This window comes from Plodia interpunctella, chromosome 3, assembly GCF_027563975.2.
Source record: "Plodia interpunctella isolate USDA-ARS_2022_Savannah chromosome 3, ilPloInte3.2, whole genome shotgun sequence".
Classification (NCBI taxonomy): Eukaryota; Metazoa; Arthropoda; class Insecta; order Lepidoptera; family Pyralidae; genus Plodia; species Plodia interpunctella.
Genome location: NC_071296.1, coordinates 1,606,465 through 1,628,339, shown reverse-complemented (window position 1 = coordinate 1,628,339; position 21,875 = coordinate 1,606,465). Strand labels below are relative to the sequence as shown.

Genomic DNA, 21,875 nt, shown 5'->3' with positions numbered 1-21,875 from the left:
CCTGTGTGCACCACCAGGTCCTGCTTATAGTAATATGCAGTATGCATAATGTGCACGCATATGGTAAAACTAAATAAAAACCTTTAAAAAGATATAGGGATACGCTACAATTTCAACTATAAGTTCTGTCGATCCCGTGAGAGACAACGAAGTGAAAAATACCCTTTAATATTCCGCAGAACACCCACAAGACAAACCAGTGATTTTGATCCTACCTAAGGTATCAATTGAGGAGAAAGTCCCTTATCATTGCTTCTCCGGGAAGAAGGTCGGGCTTACCATTTGACCCCGGATCACCTGACAATAAAAACGATCTAGTATCTGCTTCTGATGATAGATGGTGGGCGTGAGGACATCATCACGACTTTGGAATATTTTCCGAATCTTAACTTCAACGACGTAAAAAGACTAAAGATAGAAAGTGACTCTAAAAAAATTATACTTTGTGCTTAGGAATTGTTATAATTCTAAACATAAAACATAGCAAGCACTTTTGACCTAAGTAATTTGTGTTAAGAAATGGGAGTTAAATTAGATTGAGATACCACGGGACAGAGTGAAATAGAGGAAAAAATGGATGGACCATAAAAGGATGAAAGAGCGCTCTAAGCTGCGATCAAAATTTAAAACTAATTCTACATGTATTACCTATCTATATACATAAAACTCTTCCGTTCCTGAGTGATTGGCTGAGAGACAAAGCACAGTCGAAACTACTGGGCGTAGAACATTGAAATTTGGTGTGTAGGTTCCTAGGGCAGTATAGGGGAGCAGGGATTTCCTGAAATTCCCACGGGAAACGGATTTTTACTCACATACGAAGTTGTGGTCAAAAGCAAGTATTATCTCTTTGTCGGATTAAGATTTGCTCATTATAGTAACAAGTTTATGACCATTGCATATTTTTCATGAAGCATCACACCTAATGCAGGATTCAGTGCATAGCAAGGTGTGACATAAGGATCACGAACCTCAGCAATACGAAAGGACTTTTAGTTCAACAGTCGATAAAAAAATTAAACCTTTTTTACAGGGCGATGTACCTCCGTACACTGGTATTCAAATTTTCCTTAACATCGTAAATCGACTACTCGTAATCAACGCTGTATCGAATCGATCGAGTTTGGCCGCGTGACGAATCCGATATACGATTATGGAATCGAGTGGTCCAGAGACGAAGCCCTTTTACCGATTTTACGATCGATTTGAGTGTTGGTTAAGTGGCGTGTAAATCAGATCAGTGGTTTATGGCCAATTTTGTTGCTTTTTCGGGGTCATAAAACCGAAAAGGTGTGGCGTTTTGGTTGGCAGGTTATAGAATTCTTACAGTCGAACTTGGAATGAAAAGTATATAAGTAGGTATAGTTTTTTTGTATGTATTTCCAGTTGCCCAACAGAGTTGAAATTTTCACATGCATGCATGGCCTGATGGTGCACTCAGCATCGGCTCCCAACGAGGGTACTTCTAACAGTTTACAGAACGGACGTGGGATTTTTTGTCAGGCGTTAAATGCCACAAGATCTTTCTGATGACTATAAAAGCTTGTGGCAAAAATGTAATTTTTGTAAAAAACTTGTTAAATTATTAAATTCGCTAACACAGCCACCCCACCCAAAAGCCAAGACATGAATTTGTAGCAATTTAGTACTTTATTGACATTCGTTACACGGTACATACGTTCGCACGGTAATTAAGACTTGCTCTTGCTCTCGAAAGAAATTGGTTGTAATGTAACGCACAAATTTAGCGTTTTATTTTGTCTGTGGTATATTAAGAAACGGTTTTAAATAAGTTTTATTTTTCTAGAAACTAAGAAAGAGGGACTAACTAAGCAAGACAAGTCTTTCTTCTATAAAAATACATTTAGTTACCAAATTATGTGAAGTGAAAAAATTAAGCTTTTTTTTCGTTTGAATTTTATTTTAATGTAAAGGTTATATAGTTATTGCTAACACTACGCTACTAGTCATCAAAATTGAGTGTTTTTTCTCACATATCACATTCAATTAACATTTATCCCGATGGCCTTGGCCCAGCCCTAAGGGTATACTTTCACTGGTCCGCGAAAGCCACGTCTAGATATTCAGCACTTGTGGTGGCACGCGGCTCCGCCCTCGAGCGAAGGTCGGATCAGACAACGCTTTCCGTTTCGTGAGACCAGCTGGTTATGGGTTATGGGTCGACCTCGGTGGCGCAGTGGTAAAGTGCTTGCCTCTGAATCGAGAGGTCCCTGGTTCGATCCCCGGTCATGATTGAAAATGATCTTTTTCTGATTGGCCCGGGTCTTGGATGTTTATCTATATATGTATACGTTATAAAATATAGTATCGTTGAGTTAGTATCCCATAACACAAGTCTCGAACTTACTTCGGGGCTAGCTCAATCTGTGTGATTTGTCCTAATATATTTATTTATGGGTCGTTTCTTTTCGAGTGTGCTTTGCTAACACTCGTGCGCCGAAAGTCATGACATATATACAATGCCGTAAGCAAGTACATACACTGTTTTCCTACCGACATCTAGTGGCAAAAACTGTCGTTTTTGCCACTAGCACAAATGTACTTAGTCAACCAGTGTGCAGTTCCCACGATGTTGGTCGTAGTTGGCAAGTGGTGGTCCACGAAAATTACTGAACATCCTACTAATATTACAATTGTAAATGTTTTCTAAGGATGTATGTGTTTATGTTTGTTACTCTTTTACACAATATCTACTGGACGGATTGATATGAAATTTGGTACACGGGTAGAATATAACCTGGAATAACATATAGGATACACTCATAACACTTTTTATCCCGAAATTCCCACGGGAGCGTAGCCCCGGGGCGCATGATGGAGAGAGGTCAAAGTTGCAGATTTTATCAAACAAATGATATCATCATTATAAAATATAATTCCAATGGTTGTTAATCAAAACATCGTAACGTTGCGTGTGCGTACTCGTGTGTATTCTTGTAGTGAAGCCGGCCAGATAAATTATACGTGGTACTCAACCGAGATACGCCTGGGTACAGATAACATTCGTATACTGTGTAAATTATTTAAAAGTAAATATGAGAATTAAAGAATTATTATTAAAGATTTTTCTTTTATTACTTAACTACAAGACAAAAAGTCACCTATATATATTTTATCTATTATTTTATATATATTATATTTGATCTTATCTACATTCTTATTAGCCTTTTTGTTGATCTATGGTGGATGGAACCAAACTTTTTAATACTTAATTGAAGTCTGTCAATGTTATTTTAAAATATAATTGTACAGTATTATGACTGATTCTTTCTTTTGAAGAGAATCCGCAATCAGTATTTTATAGTTTAATTTACATAAGTTTTAAATAACTCTAACAAAATGTCTAGCAATACATCCTATCAAGATGAAACCCCCGTCGTTGAGGTTATCTTCGAAAAGGATTTGTCGTCTTCCGAAGAACCTCCCATGGAAGAATGGTCTTCTTTGCTTTTCGAAGTGCCTGAAGAAAATGTGAAGCGACTACAATATGCTGAGGGGCTGTACGACCCAGGGAGCGGAGAAATTTGCACGAAGTACATTCCACTTTCTGCCAGCTCTATATTACGACATCCTTATTATAATTATCCGGGAATAATCGATCCTGGAATCCAAGAGGCTCTTCTACATCCAGAACCAAAGATAATTTACCCTGATGACGGACAAGAGCTATATATGGCTCTCTGCAACGAAATGGATATTTGTCCTGTAAGATCATTCTATCGAGAACTCCTGGAAGACAAAATAGATTTAAAGTTCTACGGTATCAATCCTAACGGGTTTCGGGCCATGGCAATGGCTCTGAAACTGAATAGGTTTGTAACAGTTCTCGATTTGACAGACAATTGGATAAACGAAGACGGCTGTTTCCATTTAGGTGAGATGATATTAGAAAATTATACTCTTACAGAATTAAATCTGACTGGTTGTAGAATTGGTCCAACGGGAGCAAAACGCCTGTGTGCTCACTTGCATTTGAACAAGACTCTCCGAGTTCTGAATCTTTCTAAAAATAAGTTAAACGATGATGGTGTAGATATACTTGCCAATGCTATATTTAGGGGTTCTGCACTGACACAAATAAACCTTAGTTATAATAATCTAACTGGAAAATCTCCGGCAAAGTTAGCTGAAGCTTTTGAAACTAATAACAGACTCACTCATTTGGACATGTCATGGAATAGCATGTTGTCTCCTAATGCAATATTCGCGCTCTGTACTGAACTGTCAACGAACCGCGCATTTGAAGTATTAAATTTGTCGTGGAATTCTCTGAGTGGGTCTCGCATCGGAAAGGCAATAGCTAAACTATTGAAGCATCCGAAACTTCGTCATTTAAATTTGAGTAATAATAAATTGGAGGGACCAGCTATAAGATTCTTAGCAGCCGGTTTACCAAGGGCCCCGAAGTTGGATACGTTGGACTTGTCTTATAATCCGCTGTCGGAAGCTGACGCGATAAAGTTGGTGGAGCGTTTGAGGGAATCGAAAGTTAAACTGAAGCGGCTCTTGCTTGATAACGTGGCTGTGAATGCAGAGTTCATGGAGATCAGGAAAGAGGTCCTGGCCTACAAGTCCCGTAGCGACACTGTTATCACTTGGGGCAGCCTTAATGAAACATTTGTACCGAAAGGCACCGATATCAGGGATATAGTTTTCAACAGATGTGAGGCTATCTGCAAGAAATCTAAGAAGAGACCAGTAGACATAGCGCTTGTTATCCAGCAGATGTACAGGGATAACCCCGAACCCCTGACTGTTAAGGCCTTTACAATTACTGTGAGAAGTCATGGGGCTCAACTTGACGACGATTTAATCGAGGAGCTGGCTGTAAGGTTTCCAGGGCCAAGGACTGAGAAAATGAGGTTTGTGAGTTTACCCGCAATGATTGATTATCTTAAGCGTAAATGGCCAGATCGGAAACTTCCTCCAACACCACCTCCCGAGCCCGAACCGATACCAGTACCTAAAAAAGATAAAGGGAAAGGAAAAAAGAAATAATTATTAATTAATATTATAAGTTAATTAGTAACGTTTACATTTCTAAATGTTATTCAGGATAAAATGTGATTTGTAAGTATTTAATTAATATAATTTGTTTTACTTTCTAGATTATTATTAAACTCATATGTGCTACTTTGTTTTTTATTAATATACATAGTGGCATGTTTCAGAGGTTTATATCTCGCATCGTGAGGTCTGTCTGTTCTACAATAGTCTAAACGAGTGATTTACATCGCCGGTACAAAGCTGAGCGCATGATCCGTGTCCATTGTTGCACGGCACGGCATTCATAACTCGCGCATACAAATGCCTTGAAAGAGTTTTGGCACAAATTAAAAAGATTAACAGATAGTACATACAATATTCCATTGGGTTCTGTTAGTATTTTGTAAACTAAGTATGAAAAGATTTTGAACTACCACTATGTATAGAGTAAATGCTACTCGAAAAACATGAATTACAACGTAAAAATTCATAACAGGACGTGCTACATCAATAAAATAAATTGGTAGCTCATTACACAAAACGCTGTGCATATGATTTTTTCAACTGAGTAACGTAAACATAGTGAACGAGGAGTGAAATCTTTGTCCATTAGATAGACTAATAAAAAAATCATTTATTCAGGAATTCAGGATCCAGACGATAGAACCTTATCTTATTACCTTATCTACTATTATATAGATAGTTGTTACAGCCGCCGGATATCTCGTTGGGGGTCATGTTTTATCGCATAAACTATTTTGTCCTATTGTTCTTAATATAACGATTTTGGCATACAATATTTTGGCATAGGCAATAGGTATTGATATAATAAAATCAATTGTATGATTTTTGGCATACGGGTAAATGTGGCATAATTAACTTTTACGTTTGGTTAGGTTAGGTTAGTTATGGTTCAAATTGTTAAACCATCATGCATAAGAACGTTATGCTCAAAAATCATTATGCCATAGTACAGTATGCTGTGTCACATTATGGCTTTAAATTTTATGCTTCTAGATAGAGATCAGTCTTCTTGCTCACCACGTTTAAACTTGAAAGGATCAGTAAGTTTTTCTCGTAATCAGGCTTTAGGTAGCATCGCCGGATAATTTATTATTGGAAATCTTCTTTTGAATTGCCAGATCGTTTAAGTATGGGTGGAGACGCGTCGCAGGCTCATGCTCTGTAGCGTTCATATTCTGAAGTATTTGTTTGCTATATGTAGGTTTTCAAAAAGTTTCAAGATCATAATCGGTCATGATTCTCAGACGACGTCGTGTGAGTGTGGAGTCGCGCCCCAGGATAGCCGCGGGCCCGCGCACGGTAGCGTGCCTCACGCAACCGACTCCGGCGCAGTTTATTTATTATTTATTGCTTTCCAATAATCCCTAGATAATATGTTTAACAATATATAACGCAATTGAACGCTGCAGCGGCGTCCTCACGTGTAAGATCTCTAGTGAGATGTTAAGGTGATACGAATCTTGATGTTGTAGGCTTGACTTTGTTTTCCATTTCTTACATTGATTTTTATAATATATATTTTTTATACTATAGAAAATGTACTGTCTAGATTAAAAATTGTGTTAACAACTTTTTTATCTGCACATTTTTTTATTATTTCGCACGTAAATATTTAGTCTTTAATTATGTTTGACTAGTTGCGCCCCGGGGCTTCGGAATTTCGGGATAAAAGTTGGTACCCTATATGTGTTTCCGGGTTTCTATCCGTGTACCTAATTTATATATACTTTCTTGTTCCAGGTAAATAATCCATGTGATATGGGGCCAACTGGTCTGAAGCGACATAGAAAGTTAAGTGGCTTAGATGTCGGAGCGACTGCTCCAGCGTATCGGGGTTCGAATCTGCCGGCGGTGATGGCTCGCGTAGCTTTATCTAGATATCTTCAATGGCTAGTCAATGGCTAGGGTTGCCATATTTTCTAGCCAACAATATGGGACATATTTCGAATAACTTTTTTTGAACCGGTTAATTTTTGCGCGAATTAGCTTCTTTCGGTATTGTCAAATTAGTTTGTAATACGACGAGATGAACGAATACGCTGGCATTCCCGTATTTATGTCACATAATGGCTACCCTATCGATGACTATCGGAAAATGACACGCTTTCGCTAAGGTCGTTATTGTGGTTACAAACACTCATGCGCATGCTAAATTCAGTTGCACCAGTCCATTTTGACGTTAACTTTAACGTGTGTACATCAAAGCTCGCCTTTTTTCTTATCAGCTATAACGCCCAAAGGTTAAAATCAAAGTTGACTTGTCCAACTGAAGCTTAGTGGTTACTGAAGCAGTGGAGTCGCGCGGAGTGGTCGAGTGATTAAAACGCCTATGAGTTAAAATCCCAGGTTAGAATTCTTAGTGATCCAACAGACGCGCCTATTTTAATCGAAAGGTTCCAGGACATCTTAAGCACTGCTTCAAAAAACAGAATTATAGTAAAAATTTGGCCTCTATTTCTTGGTCAATAAAAACCTCATTCGAAATCACACCAACAATTTATGTTTATTCCTTAGATTGGTTCATTAGGCACGAATTTATGTTCGTAGAGAAATAGATTAATTAACATTTTTGAAGTTTTTAATTAAATTCTTGTAGGGCACGGAAGTAGCGCCGTGGGGAAAATATATCTGTAAAAATTTAGGTGTGTGAGTGCTTAATTAATGTTTAGTGGCCTGGTAGTATATTTTCCCTTGATCGTATTATTCCTATTAGCTTAATGTTAGAAAGGCTCTGAACACGAGGTTATTTTAATGATTACAAGCTTTTTTGTTTCACCTGTAACAATGTTTGTCTTTCTGTAACAAATTTTACAAGTTAAATTTCACCTACTTCCGCTTATCCTACCAATGACATTGCATTATGATGACAAGCACGGTGTACCCAGGATCGGCTCCCGATGCGGGAACTCAAAGATTTAAATGTTTACACGTTGTAATTATAATATTTACATCATCGACATCCAATACACATAACCGTGAAATAGTAAATTAAAAGAATAGGTAACCGAAATTTTACTTCGAAATATCGAAGTAAAATTTCAAAATATATATCGCTTTTCTCTGGAAGTTGCAGCAGAGGGATGATACAAAGAGCAGCTAGTAATTTGTGGCGTTGGGAATTGAAATAATATAAATTTTGACGTGGAAATGGACTGTGAATGTCTGAATTTTTATTGTTTTTGAGTTCTGCTCCCGTATTTGTTATAACCGCAGTTCGGTGTACCAAAATGATGAAATTTATTGATATTTTAAACAATATAAGTCGTAATTGTATAATTACATATATGAAATTGTAAAACTGGATGAATGCATTTGATTTTCACAAAGGTAAAATTTCCACATAATTATATTAACTGAAATAAATTCTGCGAATTTCAAATTGAACGCGACACGTAAGTACCACTTTTTACATGAAGATGTTTCACTCACGCGTGCGAAGCTGTGGGCAAAAACTAGTTAGATATAATGATAAATTAATTAATTAATTAATGATTAAGTGAAAAATAAAGGGATGAACTACCTACTCTGCTCGAGTGGAAGTCGGTGCCAAGTTTTATCGAGTTGAATTTAATAAGCCTGCAGTATTAAATTTATTATGAACAAATCACACAGATTGAGTTAGCCCCAAAGTAAGTTAGCTTGCGTAATTTAAAACTAACTCAACAACATATGAATAGATATAAAAATCAGCTATTAAATTAACAGATAAGAAATCGTCGATTTTCCACATTGGTTTTAGAAAGTGCGTAGGCGCATAATTTGGTTGTCGTGACTTTTCCGGCACCCACAAGTGGACAGCAATTTGCACTTTTACTTTTGTATTGTTAGCTAGCTAAGGGACATTGTCATCACTTTCTTAAGCCCTAAGTAGACAGGTGCGGCCCATTTGATGGAAAGTGGTGACCGCATCGTGAGGACCACAAACTGCAACATTGATTGTGATCCAAGTGTTGTAATTTAACAATTTCATGACTCTTCCTAGGTATTAGGTTTTTTTTTTTATAATTAATGTTAAAGTTATAGTTTTCTTTAATTTCATTTTGTTTAGGATGTGTTGCACCGTTAACTTCGACGTTAACTTTAACCTGTGCAGAATAAAGCAAAATACGCCATTTTGTCTAAACGTCAGCGGCGCGCAGGTTAAAGTCAACGTCAAAGTTAGTCAACTTTAGTCAATCGGTACTAATTTATAAAGTGCAAATCACCCTTAATTAATATAATGGTTATATCTCATAAACAGTTGTTATTTGGTACGACTTAATATTTATTTAAATTGAAAAATATATCGTTTTACATCGTTCATCATCGCGTGTTCCTGGTTTATGACCGACCGCCTGTCTGACATTGATACTCTCGAGGAATGTTGTTGACATTGCGATATTTCAATATAATCACCTGGAAAGTCTCTTGCTCATCTCGGTTGCTTCCGTCGCTTTAGAACGTCGTTGCCCAGAGGCCAATGCTACAGGATATAAAGGCTTTGTTATTGGAAGTAAAACTCGTAAACGTTGAAAGACAAAGTATGACATTATGCAAACAAGTGTCAGAAGCATAAAGGAAATCCTTAATAGTTGTAGGGAAACATTTACAATACAGATTTCCATTGTATATTTATTTCCATCTGCATGTTGTTACGAATATCATTTCCCTTTCAATCTTTTGTACCTATTTTTTTAAATAACAAGCGAGGAAGTGTTACTGTACTAGTAACACACATCATAACATACTTCGTGGTATATTATGGTTATTGAAAACTGATAGTTTTCACTGTTAACTACTCATCAAGCTAAACAAATTCATTGCACATTCGCCGCTATTGCCGCGGCTTATATATAATCCCTTTATTCGCATAATATGAAATTATTAGAATATCAGATTATCAATATTAATTAGCGAAAACCGCAGATCCAGGTAACATGGAGTGGACTGTGTACACAGTCGTGTGCACATTTTAAACTAAATTAATTGTATACCTAGTGGTTGGTAGAGGATTTTTAAGTTCAGGACTCGGTTGATTTACACGGCCAACTGTACTACATTATAAAAAGAAAAAAAACACACGAACCTTACCTTTAAACGTATGCTTTAAAATTTTATGGCGATCGGGAGTGAATTTAATACATTATCTCATTATTTAATGGATTCCGGGACCCAATAAGGTCTGTCAGGGCAATTTACGAAAATGCCCAGAGCATGGCAGCTGTTGAATAAATATGACGGAATTTCGCGGCAATTTTTGGAGTTACTGATGTGTTTATTTTGATTGTGGAGAGAATTCGATTCTCCCTATTAAGGTTACGTCATGATTTTAAGGCATCATACTGGACGAATTTTGATGAAATTTGGTACACTTGTAGAATAAAAAGATGGTTACCATAGAATCTGTCATTGTCCTTGACAGATTAAATTTTTTGCCTTTAATTTTTATTAATAATTTATTTAATAATTTATTTAATAATAATTAGTAGGCATTAGGCATAGATTGAGTTGGTAGGGACTTGTTTTAAGACGAGAATGACATAGAAAAAAAATGAATAAGTACGAAAAAATATAGTGTGAATCAGAGCAATCAGGTGCTCTGAGCTGATGACCTCAAAATATTTAAAAAAAAAAAACGTAGAAACCTGGAAGTCCCTATCTAATCGGTACTAATTTATAAAGTTAGATATTTTCAGTGGATTAAAATAAATAATCTTAGGCACGTTCTCAATATAATAGACGGCTAAAATAAACAGAAGAACTCGACAAAACCACATTGCTAACACCGAATGAGGTTTCTGTCTTCGATTTAAAAAACAGATAAACAAACAAACAATTTGAGGTTACGAGTTCTGACCGCAGCAGTCGTTTGGACCCTTTAGAAAATATTAGATTTTGATGCTATTTATATTAGATTTCTGTACGCTCTTTCTAAATATACAATTATTTTTTAGCGAAATTTCCTCCAAAAATAGACATAAAGTAACTAGAGGCAAAACTTCAAATTCAAATCATTTATTCAGAAATTAGACCTTTACAGGCACTTTTTCTCGTCAATTTTTATATTTATAGTTATTTCTCACAAGCTACAAACTGCTGGCATTTCGGAACGACCACTGCTGAGAAGAAATGCCGAAAGAAACTCATTTGAATAGTGTTCAAAAGACACAATTGAAAATGACCGAACTCCATCAGTGGAAGGTTTCACGATTGATAAATTTGAACTACTGGGAGGAAAAATTAACATTTTAGCTGTCAACGGTTGTTGTACTAATGGAAACAAGGGTCAATGTCTAAGTGGAGCTAACTCATTGGAATAACGAAACAAAAATATGTAGCTAGATTCATTTAACTCTTAAATTTTATCCACAAAAACAGCCTTTCGTATATGAGTTGATGACAAAAGTGCGCACTTAACCTTGAAGATTCACCTGAAGAATACAATCACTCAATGTTCCAATCCAACTAGTTAGATTTTTGCCATAAATAAATAATACGAACAATACCTTCATCATTACCGGTTATATATTAGCTGTGGCGGTAGTGATCACTCACGAATTGATCGCACTTGGCCACACCGAAGCCGTTTGTATAAATGTGGGTACAGTCTGCACGATTATACATGAAATTTTAAATTTCTGTTCATTCGAGGTATTCCTCGAAGCGCATTATGAAAAGACCGCCAAATTTCTATTAACCATTGGTACATTTATATAACCAATGAGAACACACCAGCGCACGTGTCGTCCAATCAAACGTACCTCATTCGCTAATCTTAGATTTGCAAATTTTTCTTTAATACCCAATTTTTATTACAGCATTTTATCAAAACTGTTAATAATTACATTAAATTGTTGTTTTTACTGTGTTAGTATTAAAACGTTACCTTTAGTTTTCACCTATAAATGTTATTTTTCGAAATATGTATAAGCACGCTTTTAATTTATTCGAGTCAGTTCATGTAGCGTTTTTCAGGCGAACTGTACTGACAATAAATAAGAAACGCCAACCAGCCACATTGAAGATGTAAAGTTGTGCTGTTATAACTCAAACGGAAACTTATTTATCAAATGTAGTGAGAAATTGTATGAGGCGTGTAGGTTCAGAGTTACTCGTCGTGATATCAAAAATTAATAGCAATATATTGTTACAATGTCTTTGAATTTTTAAGTATTTTACCTTACCGTGTCTCACAGCTAGGCAACAGTCTAATCATATTCTTATTTATATCAATATTGCGATGCTTCATACCGTAACAGAAATATATATAGGTAGTTTTACTTTAGACAGACCAGTTCCTAGCATATTGTTTACTGATAGGATTGTCTTAGTGACCTCCTATACTTTATTTTTCCATGTTTGATAGATTTTTTACTATGATTTCAGTTCCAGAAATAACATTCCTATATTTTATTTAATTATTTACATAGCACATTAAATTTAATTCTCCAGGTATTCTTAAAAATGGGTGTGAGAAAAAGACAAAAGTATATTTATAAACAATCGCATCAATATATACAATGTACATCGTAGTTATATCTTTCTGTCTGCCTTCATCGCATAGCACTGAATGATAAATAGAACTATCCAATAAAAAGCGTAGGACAATTGCAAATTGGCCAAGTGATGGATCGGGCTCGAAAAGTATTTCGATTAAGAACTACAGATGTCAAATACAAATAAAAAAGTGTTGAGAACTATCAGAAGGCCCTCTTTAAGGTGCAAACTACTACAGTCGTTTTGAGTATTATGACTCCCATGTATAAATATTGAGGTGTGGTCTTATATTATTTTGCTCGGCTTCCGGACGGGTAGCAGGACTTTTCGAAAAATAATATTATATTAAAACTCCCTTGGAAGTAATTGTTCTATTTGTTGGTAAATAACTGATATTGGTCAGAGATAAAACTGGTTTTTGTGATTCTCTCCTTAATTTTTTCCATATATCTGATATGCATGGAGTTGGGCAGATAATATTTCTCAGACCATGGATTTCACTTGCTAACATCACTCTTGGTTTCCCTACACTTTATTTTTCTACATTCTTCTACAAATTTCATAGGCGCTCGCCGGTGATAGGTGCTCCTAACCTAATACGAATATCTTAAACTGAGCCGCCCTATTTATCTAAATAAAATCAATCTCCTGTTTTAAGGACATCCGACAAAATTGCTCTAATAAACAAAGTACGAACGAGTTGTCACATCTTTGCTCACCATATTTTGTGTATCAGGTGTGATCGAATACGTCTGTATTGGTCATTCAGGTGGTCTTTGTGTGAGCTTGCTAGTGGCTACATAGATGTGTGTCGGTATGTCAATGGCTTTTGTTCATGTCAATGTTTTTTACCTTCATAAGAAGTTTTAAAAGCTCACTCCTTTTCTTCGTTGTAAAATCACATTCGAATCTCAAAAAAATTAATGGTTGATTTTGCGGCCTGAACAGACTTTGCGGCGTTACATCCTCGAATGTAACCAAGAACATGCGAGGATGAAAGGAAGAGCGAGCAATGACGCACTTTCGTTTCTCTTTCCCGAAATCACTCTCAGTTTGCTGGAAAATCCGAAAAAACTACTATGAAAATATACGAATAAAAACTAACTTTAACCCGGGAAGAGCTTGTTTTACTACAGATTTAGATTCAGAAACATTTTAGATGTGAACAAAAGCTTGATTGGATCTAATACCACACACCGCTAGAGATGAAATGTCGTCGGGACTCGGGAAGTAATCGGGATAATTCCATCCACGTCTCTCGGTATTGGCATGTCTAGTACCCCCTGGTCCTTAGATTCGATCCAAAAGCTGAAAGTGCCTATGCCAAAACATGACCCAGTTCGATTTTCTTTAGACTGTATATTTAATGTGACCGTTGTAACTCTCTTCTGCATTTCGTCTGGTATTATTGATCCTTCCAGATTAGAATATATGTTGGTAAGGTTGAATAATGAAGGTCCAATGGGCACTAGACTCTGGCGGCGGCTTTGTGTGCGCCGGCGCACCACGCGCACGCAATCATCTAATGCTGGTGTTTAGGATAATAAGGGCTTTGGTTTCTTTGGATGATGTTATGTTTGTGTTTGGGGAGCGAATGAGATTTTGTTATTTCAGTAATTAGGATGGGCAGAAGCGAAAATTATCAAAATTTGTAGATAAGTGGGCATACAGACGTGAATTCATACAATCGCATATGAATGGATCGGAACACCTAAAGATAAACATCGTGAGAAGATCATGCTAGCTATCGATACTATTACTAAGTGGCTCTGATAGAATTATGCAAAATATTCCTTCTATATTTTTTAACCACACGTTAGTATGTAGGTAGGTATCAATGAATAGACGTATACAGAATTTTACATTTTCTGCATCCATTAGATATTTATCTGATAGTTTAAACACTGTAATCATCTTTAACATAAATATTCGATGTATTGACACGCCACTCGATGTATCGATCGATGCCATTGACATTCTAGGTTTAGGTTGTGCAAGCAGGTGCATAAATGTCATGCTGCGCATGCGTTCACACATGTTCGGTTGTTCTTTGAAAATTGCGTATTTACGTGATCAAACTGTAAATTATTATTATTGTAATTATTAAATGTTTATGTACAGTCAATTGCATATGAAATCTGTTGAAATTAGAATGTAAAATGGTTCTGCCCCATAAAATAGGTCGACAGACATCAGACAGGCGGTAACATTACAGCCGAATCCCAAAAAAACAAACCTTAAAACTTAAGTTTTGAGTTTTATTTTTACGCTGACCCGAATGCAACCGTTCCTTGTTGCACGCGAAGTTGAGCGAGAAAGCGCTGAATTAGTATAGGTTTTTTGCTTTGTCGTCTTATTGTGAATGTTATAAATCAATCTAATATGACAACCTCGGTGGCGCAGTGGTAAGGTTCTTGCCACTGAACCGAGAGGTCCCGGGTTCGATCCCCGGTCGGGTCATGATGGAAAATGATCTTTTTCTTATTGGCCCGGGTCTTGGATGTTTATTTATATATGTATTTATTATAAAATATAGTATCGTTGAGTTAGTATCCCATAACACAAGTCTCGAACGTACTTTGGGACTAGCTCAATCTGTGTGATTTGTCCCAATATATTTATTATTATTTATTTTATTAATATGACTTTTACAACTATCGCCAATCGTTGTCCTATACACAATAGATGTAAACAATCAACGAGTTTCCACCTGCAGCCTTTCCCCACGACACATTCCTTACAAGAATCTAGTAATGGTCTACGAAAGCTACCATACATGAGTCAGATTGGTGTACAAACTCATGTGGAACGGTGGGATTCAAATATCACACCACCACAGCTTCAAATTGTATTCATTGTGCGATGGACTGTATATGTTCCAACCATAATAGAAAAAATAATTTGCAGTGGACAGTACCTATGTTGTAGAAACATCTGGCGTAACATTAGTGTTGGCATTCGCATTGCGAAACTTGAAGAGTCAATCGAGTGCATAAATTCTTATTGAATTGTTAGAACTGCATCGGATTCGGATGCACCTGCACCCGGGTTTCGCAAGCGGCCTTCTCGGCATTCTCGGCGTGAGAATCGAATAGGCGATTCCAGTATTAGTGTTATCACACTTGGTCTTGGTGTAATCGCCTGCGGCTGCGTCGAAGCATGGGAACTCGTTTATATTTGGATCATTTTCAAGTATTGTATGTCTAACATTACCTACATAAGTAAAATTATCTTATACTTATTTATCCTAATAAGCAACCGATTGTGTTTTGCCTTTGGAGTTCAAATTTGGTCTTGATCGGACAGTTACATACCTTCCTTTCTAGAAATATGATCAAAGAACTTGAGAATTCATAGCTCAGCCGATAAAAGTCTTATAATTATGTATAGCTCCCGATTATGGAGATGTTCATACGGAAAGTGGTCCACGTGAATTTAAGTTACATATGTGTTAGTGTTTCCTCATACACATGAGTCAGATTAGTATCCTTACTAAGATTCGAACCTGGGACCTTTGTGTTAACATGTGATAAATAAATTTGTTTGATCATGTAGCCCAGGTTACCTCCCTGCAAGTCCAACTGTGACTCTCTAAACCTAATAAGTCATTGTCTAAGCCATTGGACCGAAAATTCGTCTTTTACGGATGCTCTTGACCCACTGCCACGGATAGTCCAAATATCCCATAAAAGACCGTTGAAAGTGAAACTTGCTCAATTGATAGCTCCTTATTTGATGCCCACGCGCAGTGGGCCGTGGCGACAGTCGGGCCGCTTGATTTGGTCTTGTTTTTGACAGGTTTCGGAAATGGAATGACTTTTAGGCTTTTTAAGTGAGTTTAGTGAAGTCTTGGCCAATCATTATTGAGAAATAAACATTTATCGCTAGATACAGTGAAACACCTACACCTGCTGCTTTATTAGCAGGAAAGATTAAAACTTTGAAACAAGTAATTTATATAAAGTAGTAAGAACATACATACATTTAAAATGCTGTATGTTCTAACTAGGCAATGTGTAGTCTAATTTGTCTCTTCGTATGTGTCAGCATGATATTTTATTCTAATAAGAGCAATGTGTTTGTTATGTCTGTCCGTCTGCTTCCGAGAAGTCGGCTTACGTTGCGTCAAGCCTGGAATCTTGATTGATTCATTTAACTGTCTGTGTGCGATGTGTCTTGATATATTATGTATGATCGTGTTGAGGTCATTCATTAAAATCGTTTGTATGATTGTGATTGTTTGTTGTACTCTTTGAGCCTGCGATAGTTGTGGCATCACAATGGATTAAATATCGGATTAAGAAGCTTTCAGACGAAAGGGGCTCTTGATCCAAGCAAAGTTGATAAATTTGAATCCCATATTTTGTGTTTTTTTTTGCAATGGAAAAAAACTGCATTTGCAACGGGCTAACGTCAAAGAGGACATCGGAATGAGGGCCAAACGCACAAAATTCCTACGAGAGCCCTCCTGTGCAGCTAGTTTTATACATACCGCGTTTTATTGCAATCATCATTGCATTACATATTCACACCGTGACGTCATGATGCGAGGAAATCTTGATACGACTATGAATAAGTCTAAGAGTGTAGGCACTAGGCACACCGGACATTATCTCACAAATGCGCTTATGTAGGTTTATCTTATAATGAAACATTTCGAAGGAAAAGCTTCGCATGTTGTTTGCCTTCGCAATCAAGACGTTCTTGATGATAGGGTTTGCCAACTGGCTGAGGGTCAATTGAGCATACCACGCGAACGCGACGTTATGAGCCTAGTCCCGGTTAGGCAGAGGCGTGGATTCGATTCCCGCCCGATTGCAGAAATTTTTCATCTCATGGTTATTTTCAAAATTTATAAGGATCTCGAACTGTGAATCCAAGGGGATATGCGACTGTCGAAGCCTCCTAGAATCTGGCATCTGTACACATACAAAAATGAAAGAAATAAATAAATATATAAATAAATATATTAGGACAAATCACACAGATTGAGCTAGCCCCAAAGTAAGTTCGAGACTTGTGTTATGGGATACTAACAAATACATATATAGATAAACATCCAAGACCCGGGCCAATCAGAAAAAGATCATTTTCCATCATGACCCGACCTGGGATCGAACCCGGGACCTCTCGGTTCAGAGGCAAGCACTTTACCACCGCGCCACCGAGGTCATCAAAATATATTTCCCCGTGTAACTACACCTTTAATGTTTCTAATCAAGCTTAGCATCACAAGCCGAGCTACCGATGAAGCCTGCAATCACATGATATATCCAACCTGTCTAGAGGGCATTCACCTTGCTGGACTCAAATGGGAGAAGTCTAGAATTAAAGACTAAACCGGCTGGACTGTGAACAGCTTAATTCTGCCTTTAAAAAAATTAATTCTCTCCTCTATAGACTGATATTCTATCTAGCAGATTGCTAGTCAAACAAGGTGGCGTGTGGTTCCGCCCTAGATCAAGACCACTCCATATCTTCCCGTGGGTGTCGTACAAGGCGACTAAGAGACACTGCTGCCTTTTCAGCTCATAGGGAATTCATTAATTCTCTCCTTGTGACGTAAGGCAAATTAGCATAAAAACATATTTAAAGAGTACAAATTAGTATTTCAATTGATTCTATCATAGCAAATTAATTCGTATGCAGTGCGCATGCGCAGTTGATTCTAAATGGCTAAAGCCAGGCGCCGCTACCATACAGTCTTGCAAATTGCGGTTTATGTCATATTTCTATGCTAATGCACTATTTTTGAGCGGACACATGCCACGATGACTCATATTGTAAGTGGTTTTAGTAACTCCTTTAGTCTATAACAGCTTTCTTTAAGTTTTCTAGAGCGTTCTTCTTTTTCTAGACCGTCATTCTTGACTATTTTAACATAAATCTATATATTGTATTCACGTTGAATATCTTTATACTTAAGTTGATTTTTTGAAGTGCTATCACAATCGGTGCTATAACGGGCATCAAAATAAAAATCTTGATTATTATACTCTCTCATCTCAATCAAAAGATAAACGTTAATTGGGATCGAGTCCCGGGTACCCTGACCTACGAAATATCATTAATATTGACTACGATCCGACGCGGAAGGGCGTCGATAAAAATCAATCAAAGAGCATGTAATTGCTAGATGGCCATACCAATTAAGTTAAATGCCTAATGCCTAACAGCATTCCAGAGGTAATCGGCTAATATCTCGGCTTAGGGACGTTCGAATCCCGCGAACGGTTTCATAAAATCGCTCCAGATTGGTCACGGGGGCTTTGGCTCTTCCGCGTTCTATTCTCTTTAGTACGATGTTAAAACATGAAATGTGATAGTAGATATACAAGTATTAAAATTAAATCATGTATATGCCTTAAAATGTCGGTTTTATATTCTCTCCGAAACTTCACATTACTTTTTTGCTTTATTCGAGGGTGATGCTTGTGTTCATAAATTGGGAGGACTGTCTCGCCTCGCCTCGCACATTGGCAAAAGATTTAAACCCTCACCTTAGTTTATTGCAACCAAAAACGAACATCTCAATCGACCTAACACATTCATAAATATTGTTCTTTTACCTTTTTCACCACACTTTATTACCATACGAAGAGATATCAATGTAAAATGCAAATTACCGCTGTTTAATTGTGGCGGTGTAGACGAAAAAGAGTTGAAAACTCAATCTTGTATCCCATCTATCAGGGCAATACTCTTTGAGCGGGTAGCTTCCACGTCCGCCGTAATTATAGTCTGATAGGATTATAAATTAAGGAGGCCAAAAAAGGAGATGATGGTGGGATGCGCGCGCGCCGCCCGATCCCTGTACGCTACTCCATTAGCATATAAGTTTTACGAGCAGCGTGGTATTGAAAGGAAAACGCATGCGCACATTCGCTGCTCCACATCGAACGATTCATTTTCGTTTGACAGCACAGCGATACTTGCAATTTCAATGGCATTATTATCTAAAAACTAGTGCATTTTTTTTGTTCGTCCATCACGTACGATGCGGTCAGAGCGAGCAAAGGATCGAGTTCCTTGTCTGTGGTTCGTTTCTTTTTTAATTCTGCCCTGTTGCGGTCGACGAAGGAAGTTTAGTTATAAGTTATAACGCCCGTCTTTAGCCTGCCATGGACAAGTCCTGCGGTTTTTATATGGATTACAGTTCCCATGTCTCTTGGAGTCGTTAGAGGTTATTTTTTTTTTTAATTTTATCCCTTGATCACACGGACTTTTTCTGACGAGTAATCATGGAGAGAATAATTTTCATCTTTGAAATCAATTATGTCAGAGTAAAAAACGAAATCGTAGATCGTTGTGTGTGTATGTATGTGCGTGGGTAGATGGATATCCAATACCGACTAACATGGTTTGAATTACAGTGGATTCTGTGTCACGAACATGCATTTATTTTGCGTCATTCAAAGACCAGTAGTCATAGGATTAAATTACCCTATTGATTAGAGCACACAATGAATTCTAGAATAATTATTTTATTTGATTGGTGGATATTTCGATTTAAATTTTAGGATTTAAAAACAAAATAATTTTATAATTTAAAATTAAACTTAGTTCCATCCAGCCAGGAACATAATAATTTTACCGTCGTGTTACCTTTATCATTGTTTATGGCATAAATATCATTAGCATAATTCATTTATATTTATGAACTGCTAACTGCCAATTAAGATATTTAAACTCAAATTAAAATAAATATGAATCCTCAAATATAAAATGTGTGAGTGAGTAACGGCGATCGTCGTCTTTGAAGAATAGGCTGCGGTGAAGTTTGTTGCGCCGTTTGTTCACTTGCGCTTGGGAAGTCGGCGGTAGACTTAGTCGATTTCAACCTCTTGTCCTAGTGTGTCTTTCCGAAGGCTTTGTTTCAATTATGCCGACCAAATTATAATAATAGACCATAATATAAATAAAAGAGTATGTTTGCCGCTCGCAGCTCTAATAGTTTGCCTTGACAGTACTACAATTTGCAAGAAATGAATTAATAACTAAAAATGTTGTAAACAACGCCATCTAACGGGATATGTTCAGTGAATAGCCTTTCGCATTAGGTTTCGACCGCTCGCAGAGCGTTTCGACCGCTGCGGTCGCGCTGTCATTACAATTTTTCAAATTTTAACAAAGACAAGAACGAGTTTTACTATATGACTTTACTATAATTACTCTGTACTGTAGTAATGTCAATTTTTGAATTGAATGATTGATTTTGGAAATGTTTTCTTCCTCATGAAATTGTAATGACCGCGCAGCCGCAGCGGTCGAAACGCTCTGCTAACCATCCATTATCCTTAAAGTAAATTTTTGTCAACAATAACCGATGTATATATCATCCAAAGTTGAATAACAATTTAAAATTTTGGAAAGAATTAAAAAAAATATATGTGAAGTTTTGTTGTTGTAATTTCTCCGTGTCGCTTCCAGGAGCCGCAGACTAATTCCTCGTCGTCGGTTGACCGTGAATACAGACTTGGGTTTATCAAAGGCCATTGACCCCTGACAAATATTTATGTCCTGGTGTCCCGACCGGCTATGTAAACAGCGCTCCGAGGTCGGAAGGATAAATTTGTTTCCTTCACTTTTAGGAGAACTGCAGGCATACCATCAACTGTCACATAACGATTCCAATGCAACCCAGTTCAATTTAGGCACCTAAAATGGATGCAAAATGCATTCATACTAAAAATTAAATCGATGGTACGAATTTGCGATGCAGATCAGTTTAGGTCGTAAACTGGATCGCGTTATGAGATGATGGTAACCACCCTGTGCCTATGATAAAGTAGGGCCCGTCCGATAATCACGTGGTGTTTTTTTTTTAGCATTTTTAACCCTTCGCTCCTTGGTGATACCTATAAAATCACGTGTATTTTTAATAGGTACTAACTAGGTAGGTTAACGGTGATGTTCTAAAAAAAAATCAATTTCTTTTTAGGTAAAAATAATCATTTTTTAAAAATAATATCTTTAAATCCCAACTAATATTATAAATGCGAAAGTAAGTTTGCTTGTTTGTTACCTCTTCACGCATTATCTACTGGACCGATTGTTATGAAATTTGGTACAATCGAGCAAAGAACACTACTGCGCAGGCAAACCATAGACACACACACGGTCATATACTAACTCTCGTGGCGCGAATTTTACCACTAATCTCATTCAGAACTTTTCATAGTCGGGACAAAGTTACTTTACTTATACAAAAAAAAAAATGCCTTCTCAATCATATTCCGAACCACGTGTCTAAATGTCAGGCTCCGAAAACAATTCTTCAAAAGGGATCCAAAATGGCGTCCAGAACCAAGATGCCTTCGTAATGTCCACCCGTATCATGTTGATTGATGTGGACCCTGGTCTGGGTT

At 37.0% G+C, this 21,875-nt stretch overlaps 2 protein-coding genes across 4 annotated transcripts in view; both read left to right on the top strand.

Moving 5' to 3' along the window:
- The window catches only part of osp (outspread), a 274,832-nt gene that overhangs the window by 156,044 nt on the left and 96,913 nt on the right, over positions 1-21,875 (top strand). The gene's annotated exons all lie outside the window — the stretch shown is intronic.
- On the top strand, positions 3,249-5,154 carry LOC128683596 (leucine-rich repeat-containing protein 74B-like). The gene has a single exon (XM_053769382.2). The coding sequence runs from the start codon at positions 3,361-3,363 to the stop codon at positions 5,017-5,019; it is 1,659 nt and encodes a 552-aa protein (XP_053625357.1). The 5' UTR covers positions 3,249-3,360; the 3' UTR covers positions 5,020-5,154.

Coding starts and splice junctions, on each gene's coding strand:
- LOC128683596 (XM_053769382.2), top strand. CDS start 3,361: ATGTCTAGCAATACATCCTATCAAGATGAAACCCCCGTCGTTGAGGTT.